Source organism: Urocampus carinirostris, chromosome 19 (genome assembly GCF_059441175.1).
Source record: "Urocampus carinirostris isolate Australia breed hairy pipefish chromosome 19, RoL_Ucar_1.0, whole genome shotgun sequence".
NCBI classification, from domain to species: Eukaryota; Metazoa; Chordata; class Actinopteri; order Syngnathiformes; family Syngnathidae; genus Urocampus; species Urocampus carinirostris.
In genome coordinates this window covers 24,364,440-24,373,245 of record NC_142367.1, presented here as the reverse complement: position 1 = coordinate 24,373,245, position 8,806 = coordinate 24,364,440, and the positions used below count along the sequence as shown (strand labels likewise).

The following is an 8,806-nucleotide window of genomic DNA, read 5'->3' as shown; positions in this document are numbered from 1 at the left end:
ATATAAGGATGACCTGTTTCGTATCAAGTGCAATTTCAAGTTTAAAAAAATCTTTATCAAAGAGTAATATTTCCGTAACTCCTAGGATACTAATTCTTGTCACAATAACCAGCGTCGAAAGTGCCGCTCTATTTGGTGTAATGCATTTACTTAATTCAACCTGGCGGGGTGGCGGTAAGTGTTACAATTGACATGTCGCTTTCGTAAACAATAAGTATTCGTTGCAATTCCTTACAATAGTTTTTGTTATTATTTTAGTGTTACCCTTTACTGGGTTGGAATGTTAAAACGCGTCAATTCTTTTGTTATCACGAGGGTTTTGGGCACGTCGAGTTGTATTATTTGATGCCCGTAAGGCTTCACGTTGGTCCCAAATGTCCCAAAAGACCGACTCCGAAAGCGACATTTGGGATTATAAACCTCTCGTCAAGAAAAAGAAAACAAAAGCGTCGTCTCCTTGTGGGAATGCGACCAGGAGGAGATGCACGAAGGCGAAACGGTCATGTAACACAAAAACTCCTAGTGACGTCACTTCTAATATAAACAACGGACAATGTGATCCCAGCTCTTCCTCGCTTGAAATTGAGACACAAAATGTTGGCAATGAAACCAAGGAAGACTTTTGTCCCATTTGCCAAATGCCATTCCGTATTTTATTGGTGCAATCGCAGAGATGGCATGTAGCTGAATGCCTGGATACGCCAAGGGATTCTTGCAAAGGTAAGGATGAGCTTCATTTGGTTACGTCTGCAATTATTGCACTGTTTTAATACTGTCCGTGTCGTAGAATGTCCCGACGGCCGGCTTTGCTCGTCCTCCGTTCCGAATCACTACAAGAAGTTCAACCACACGCACTTGGCGTACGCCAGAGCCAACAGCCTTGACAAGCAGACTCACTCAGAGGACTTTGAGAGCCTTACTCCTAACAAAGACTCCCTTGGAGACCATGCTGATGTGACCTCTTCGCCGGCACCATCCCAAGCCATTAACAGTCTCTTGTTACTGCGTTCGCCAGGGCCGGGGGACATGAAGAAGAAAAAAGGGTGGTCATCCAATGGCCAGTCATCGGCGACCTCCTCACAGGAAAGTAGGACAAAGACACCAGATGAAACAAATACTCAGGACAACGAGGATCTGATTTCCTACTCTCCTCTTTCGGGACCCCCGCCTGAGACAGTCCAAGAAGAAGGTTCTGAAGACTCCATGGTTCTCTTCAGCGAAGATGAGCCACTTCTAGATTTAATAGATGACCTAGAAGACAACAGTAAGATCTCACCGATTAAAGCTGAAAGCTTTCAATCCCCTCAGAAACAAGTCTTGGATCGTCTGAAGGAAAGTCTTCAAGTTTCATCTTTTAAACCCACCCAGTTAAGTCCAGCACCTTCACAGAAGGTTCAGACTGGCCCGGGTCTTAGTTCTGGACTCAAACAAACGGACATTGGAGTGTTCTTTGGCCTCAAAGCGTTGAAGGTAGAAGAGAAAGCTGAGGTTTCTAGAACCGCAGTCGGTGGGGTTTCCTCAAAGAGGAACTGGAAAAAGAATGAGGCTGGTGATGCGGATCGATCCGAGGTTGATGTTAGCAAAGTTGGCAACAAACTGACTAAAGGAAGAAACAAATGGTGGAACAGAGAAAATGGTGATGAACAAACACGAAGGTGTCCGTTTTATAAAAAAATCCCTGGTATGTCACCTCTATTTCCTGCTACTTGTCTAAATGTTACGATTTCAGGTGTAATTTAACTTCCCTCAGGTACCTCGTTCGCCATCGACGCCTTTCGGTACGGGGCCATCGAAGGCATCACGTCCTACTTCCTGACCCATTTCCACTCGGACCACTATGGAGGACTCACCAAGAATTCCACCTTCCCCATCTACTGTAACAAAGTAAGCCAGGATAAGCGATTTTGGATGGGAAATGTGATGAAGTGGGTGAGTTGTGTGCCTTAAAACCTGAAATTGATCACCTCAGATCACCGGCAACCTCGTGAAGAGCAAACTGAAAGTGCATGAGAAGCATGTGCATGTCCTCCCTATGAATACCAGGGTGAGCGTGGAGGGAGTGCAGGTCATCCTCCTGGACGCCAACCAGTATGTCATAATTCCTTTTTCTTCCTCCTTATACAGTGGCTTGCGAAACTTTTGCCCCCTTGTACTTTGTGACCTTTTGCCACATTTCAGACTTCAAATATAAAGATATAAGACTGTAATTTCTTGTGAAGAATCAACAATAAGTGGGACACAATCATAAAGTGGAACACACTTAATTGGATATTTTAAACGTTTTTAACAAATTAAAAACGGAAAAGTGGGTGTGCAAAATGATTCAGCCCCTTTACTTTCATTGCAGCAAACTCTGAATGAATCAATGTTGATCTAAATGACTAACGATGATCAATGGAATCCAGCTGTGCGTCATCAAGTCCCTGCATAAATGCACCTGCACTGTGATCGTCTCAGAGGTCTGTTTAAAGCACAGAGAGCATCATGAAGTACGAGGAACACACCAGGCAGGTCCGAGATACTGTTGTTTGTAAGTATCAACAAGTTTAAAGCTGGATTTGGATACAAAAATATTTCCCAAGCTTTAAACATCCCAAGGAGCACTGTTCAAGCAGTAATTTTGAAACAGAAGGAGTATCAGACTACTGCAAATCTACCCAGATCGGGCCGTTCCCCTAAACAAACAATGGGGCTGAATCATTTTGCACACCCACTTTTTGTTTTTTTTATTTGTGAAAAAAGTTTAAAATATCCAATTAAATGAGTTCCACTTCATGATTGTGTCCCACTTATTGTTGATGCTTCACAAGAAATAACAGTTTTATATCTTGATGTTTGAAGTCTGAAATGTGGCAAAAAGTCACAAAGTTTAAGGGGGCCAAATGGTTTCACAAGCCACTGTATTATATTTTCATGCAGTGGTGTTGTCGCTAACCCTTTTATTCCTTTTTTGCAACTTTTACAGTTGTCCAGGGGCAGCCATGTTTTTGTTCTTCCTTCCCAACGGACAGACCGTCCTCCACACAGGCGACTTCCGGGCCGATCCTTCTATGGAGGTCTACCCGGAGTTACTGGGGTGCAGGGTGCACACGCTCTACCTGGACACGACGTACGTAACTGCTCTCGACATGTAGCGTTTAAAGGGACAGTGTGTAATATCTAGTGGTACAAAAAAAACCTCATTCAGTCAAAAAACGTTCATTTGAATACCAAGCAAAAGTACTAGAACTATGATACCAATGTTGATTTTTATAAAATCAATTATAGAGCCAGAAGTTTGTATTTCATTTCAGAGTGGAATCACTACTTAGAAGCTGTCCTGCTGCTACACTGATCTCTGTGGCACTGGTTTTTGTATGTGTTAGATAAAACGGGGCCATCTAGTGGTAATATATTCGAGGCTGTAATGCAGCGTTTCCTAAACTTTTTGGGAGCAAAGGCACGCTTTATTTCATCAAAAAATTTAGAAAAAATATTTTCCAGCGCGGTGGTTAGCGCGTGTGCGGCACAGTTCTGAGTTCATGGGTTCAAATCCAGCTACCAACCTTCCTGTGCAGAGTTTGCATGTTCTCCCCGTGCTTGCGTGGGTTTCCTCCGGGCACTCCGGTTTCCTCCCACATTCCAAAAACATGCATTTCAGGTGAATTGGCCGGTCCAAATTGTCCCTAGGTGTGAATGAGCGAGCGAATTGTCTGTCCCTGTGTGCCCTGCGACTGGCCGGCGATGAGTTCAGGGTGTCCCCTCCCCACTGCCCGGAGATAGCTGGGATGGGCTTCAGCACCCCCCGCGACCCTACTGAGGATAAGCGGCACAGATAACGGATGGATGGATTTTCCAGCACCAGCTTAATTCTTTTTAAAGCTCAAGTTATCATGTTGCCTAAATATGCAAGTCTCAGTTTTCTTATGTGCAGGTTGTTCATTCTAATTAATAATGTTGGCGTTATTTTGGGTTTTACTTCATTTTGTTAACCCAAGTTTTACAATATTTATTTTCTTGTTTTTCTAGAAAAACACAGTCATTATTTTTATTTAAAAAAGACACTTAAAACCAGACAAATCATTTTTTGTGAGGGTCTGGAACACCCTCCACCCCTAGAGGGCCCCAACCTGGGGGGAGTGGCTGGCTAGCACCATCCTGCACCTAAATTATCTTTACACCTGGCTTTTTGTTACCATTTCAGCTCTTCATATTGGTTGGTCATTTTTACTTTATTTGATTACATTTTTTGCCGTGCAATCCTAAACATCTTCATCAAACAAAATAGGTTATCTGATATATTTCCTGGTACAACCATACGAGACCATAATTATTTTATAAAAGGACAAAAATAGTAATCTGCTACCACCTGCTGATATGAATGAACGTTATAGTTACTCATCAGATTACTTGAAAAAAGCAAAACTATTGAATGTTGGCAAGGTTTTTTTATTTGTAAACCAAAAATTGTGCAATTTCCAGCAGAACAAAACTCACTGGTTGAAATACACTCTTAAAATTCGAGGTAAGAGCGGGCCTAGAAAATCCGACCCGACCCGCAGTTATAAAAGCCCAGACCAAGCCCAAAGCAAACTAAAAATTTTCATGTTCTATATGTGTGGACTTGGAAAATAGAAGGGAATGTGATTTTGGCTGTCTTTGCAACCCCCGCCGTGTGCCCACTTTTCCGGGCGAATCCTCCACTAAAAGAGGGAACATTAAAAAAAGAAGGGTGGATAATATTTTAGAAAAGGCAGTGAGAGAGAAGCCAGGCCCGAACCTGTGCGTAATGATCGACATTTTAAGCCCGACCTGAATTTAAGTCCGGGTACGGGCTATGACCGGGCCTTTGATTTTTCATCTAAGTCTAATGCAGCCCTTTGAGACTTCTTATGATAAAGGGATATATAAACATGACTTGACTTCATGTAATTGAGGACCGCTAACCATGAGGTTCCTTTAGGTATTGCAGCCCAGAGTACACCTTCCCCAGGCAACAGGAAGTCATCAACTTTGCCGCAAGTGCCGCCTTCGAGTCTGTGACGTTGCACCCTCGAACCCTCGTGGTGTGCGGGTCTTACTCCGTGGGGAAGGAGAAAGTCTTCTTAGGTGAGCTTCTGGCATGATTTTATTGACGTGTTGGACAGGAAAACCGAAAAACTGAAGGATCCTTGGCTTTTTGCAGCCTTAGCGGATATTTTGGGCTCCAAAGTTTGCCTCTCCCGGGATAAATACAACACGATGTGCTGCCTGGAGTCAGAAGACATCAAGCGATGCTTGACTACCGACTGGAAGGCGGCGCAGGTCCATGTCCTTCCCATGATGCAACTCAACGTCAAAGTAAGGGAAAAATAATGATACATTTATCATCCCCATCATAATTGAAAATGTGTTTTTGCAGAAACTACACGAGCATCTTGGAAAGTTTTCCAGCCAATACAATCGTCTTCTGGCCTTCAAGCCAACCGGTTGGACCTTCAGCCAGAAGATGGCGTCATTGCAAGACGTCCGACCTGTCGTCAGTGGAAACGTATCTCTCTATGGTAAGATGACAGATTGGCTCGAGTGTGTCTGAGGCCTGTCAACCCATTTCAGCGCCCCATCCATCCATTCATTATCTGCACCGCTTATACACAGTAGGGTCGCGGGGGTGGTGGAGCCCATCCCGACCATCTTCAAGCAGTGGGCAGGGGACATCTTGAACTGGTTGCCAGCCAATCACAGGGCACACAGGGACAGAAATGGTCTGCATTTATATAGCAATTTTCAAGTCAATGAAGACTTCCCAAAGCGCTTTACAATGTGCTTCACACTTATCCGTTCACACACTCACACACCAATAGCGGCCGTGCAGCCATGCAAGGCACCAACTGGCTTATTGGGGGCATTAGGGAATCAGTATCTTGCCCAAGGACACTTCGACATATAACATGGAGAAGCCGGGAATCGAACCTGCGTTCTTTTGATCCCAAGACGAGCGCTCTACCTCCTGAGCTATTGACAACTCACTCGCTTATTCACACCTAGGGACAATTTGGACCGGCCGATTAACCTATCATGCATGTTTTTGGAATGTGAGAGCAAACCGGAGTGCCCGAAGAAAACCCATCTAAGCACGGGGAGAACATGCAAACTCCACACAGGAGGTTCGATCTCATGACCTCAGAACTGTGCCGCACACGCGCTAACCACTGCGCCGCTGCCCATTTCAGCGCCCCGTGATTGAAATTTTAAAATGAAACTAGGTTTTATAGAATGTAGTTTATAAATATATTTAATTTTGCCAATCAACCTTTTACAAGAGATAAAAAACGTTTTTTTATTGATTAATTTATTAGGGAAAATTCACTTCCACTGACTTAACCAGGGGAAAACAAAAAATGCCTGGAAAAAAAAAAAAAAAAAAAAAACTTTACAATGGGTGAATGAAGGCAGACGGATTGGATGGGCCAGCAGCGTGTGGTATTTTAGAAGGGTAATAGTAGAGGGGATCAGGCTTTTCCCAAAGTGGGCCCAACTACATCCTATTCTTCTGTTTCTGTGCCCTGACGGTATCCAGATGAAGTATCGGTGCAATGGGTGAGTTATATTCCAGTCGAATGATGGAACTGTTATTTAAGTCTGAGAGGTTGCGTGGGTTTCCTCCAGGCACCCCGGTTTCCTCCCACTTTCCAAAGACATGCATTTCAGGTAGATTGGCCGGTCCAAATTGTCCCTAGGTGTGAATGAGCGAGCAAATTATCTGTCCCTGTGTGCCCTGCGATTGGCTGGCAACCAGTTCAGGGTGTCCCCTGCCCACTGCCCGAAGATGGCTGGGATGGGCTCCAGCACCCCGCGACCCTACTGAGGATAAGCGGTGGAGCTAATGAGATGAGATGAGGTTGGGTGTGGGTAGGCAACTAGTTATCCTTAAAGAGACAGCTTGTATTACTTTGTGGGTTCTACTGGTGAGAAAAACTTTTCATAAAAAGAGAGATTTGAACAAAATTAGCAGGAGTTGCTACTGTACAAACATGCACTTTTATAAGTGCTCGTAGGTTGAGGAATTTGCATTATCTTTACATGAGCCTCACCAAGAGAAGAATGACAAAATGATCCGCCATCTTATTTCTATGTGTAGCCAGAATACCTTATGAAAGATTGGATGAAAAAAAGGGGAAAATTGTAAGTTTTGTTCTATTTTTTGAGTCTATGTAGTTTATATTCTTCCTTGTGCTTTTTAGCACTCGTTTTTGGTTGCACTACACATTGCAGCAACATAAAAAAATACATGTACTATCATAATTATGCATTATGCGAAAAAAAAAAAATCAATTATTTTACATGAGTGTCACTCAAAGGGAGCTGACATTAAAGACTGCCGTCTTGCTGCTACGGAAAGCAAGAATTTAAAAAACGCTGGGCAGAAAACGAGAAATAAAATGGTGCGTTCTGGACTCTTTAAGGTTGTTTTCTTCTTTGTGCTTTTAGCCTATATTATCAGTTGCACGACACTGCGGTGACACCTAGTGGTAAAATATTACACTGTGTCCCTTTTTGTTTTTTCTGCTAATGGTCCTTATGCCCAAAAAGTTTGGACAGCTCTGCTTGAGTTGCAGGTTCTTACCCAGCAAGCCTTGGCATAACCTCCCTATTCATCCGCAGGGGTTCCATACAGCGAGCACAGCAGCTTCGCCGAGCTCAAACGTTTCGTGCGGTGGCTGCGACCGCTGAAAATCGTCCCCACGGTGAACAACGGAAGCTGGGCTGGCAGGAAAGCCATGGAGAAGCACTTTAGCGAGTGGCTCGGTTGAAACTCAGGTACTCCGTGTACTATAGTGGAAAGATCGTGCCTAGAAAATCCAGCCCGAACCGGGCTTGCAGGTATTAAAGCCCGAACCATCCCGAGGCTGACCCGGTGACTTGATTTGAGGGACCGAGCCCGAAGAAAGGCTGAATATTCATATTATGTGAAGGCCAGGCTCTGATTTTTTTTTTCCCAAATGATCCACTCGTCATTTTTCTTTTTCCTTTTGTCGCACGGTGAAGGATCTATACGACTGGTTCAGTCCCCTTCTCAGGTAGCGCCGTCAAGCGCCTCAACCCTCCACTGCTTGACACAAAGAAGAACCAAAAGCAATGACTGCTGGATGATTTTAAAAAAAAAAAAGAGTTAGTGATAGACAAGCCTGGCCTGAACCCGAACGTAGTGATTGACATTTTAGACCTGACCCAAATTCCGGGCTTATGATCTTACCCCTAATGTAAATAAATCATAAATAACGATCCCAGGTTTTATTTCCAAATAAGACTTAAATGAGGGAAAAAACGAGCGGATCAGTGTAATGATACAATGAGAATGTATGATATCAATGCAGTTTTTATCAAGCACTTGGATATTTTTCTAACAATAAATGTTTTATATTCAGGGTTTGTACACCTCTATTTCTTAAAAACAAACGGTACTACTAAGGGGCAGTATAATGCAGTCATAAACACAAATGAAAAGTTTCACAACTACTGTAAGTGACTTGATCAAGTACCCCATACTCAGTGTACTTGTTTTACAAACTATACACGCTGACAAGTAACTCCCTTTTTTAGATTTAGGTTTATTTTTTCTAGGACTTCACTAACTTATCATTCGGTCAATATAAAATGTTTTAAATATACATTTAGTTTATATACAGGAAACAACCATCAGTGAACAAAATGAACATTTGTAAAAGTCCCGAGTACAATGTCTACAAACTACGCAGCTCATTGCACAATCAATTCATTTTTAATACGAGAAAGCTTTACAAAAGCATTCTTCTGTTTTGCCGTTCTACAATTTAAACACCGGTTC

At 43.2% G+C, this 8,806-nt stretch overlaps 1 protein-coding gene across 1 annotated transcript; it reads left to right on the top strand.

The window, feature by feature from the left end:
• Positions 1-130: 130 nt before the first annotated feature.
• dclre1a (DNA cross-link repair 1A (PSO2 homolog, S. cerevisiae)) lies at positions 131-8,221 on the top strand. The gene is made up of 9 exons (XM_088323443.1): positions 131-720; positions 788-1,681; positions 1,751-1,884; positions 1,970-2,088; positions 2,966-3,109; positions 4,943-5,088; positions 5,165-5,319; positions 5,381-5,522; positions 7,624-8,221. Exons 1-9 carry the CDS (start codon positions 375-377, stop codon positions 7,770-7,772), a joined length of 2,229 nt encoding a protein of 742 aa, XP_088179569.1. The 5' UTR covers positions 131-374; the 3' UTR covers positions 7,773-8,221.
• The last annotated feature ends 585 nt before the right edge of the window (positions 8,222-8,806 follow it).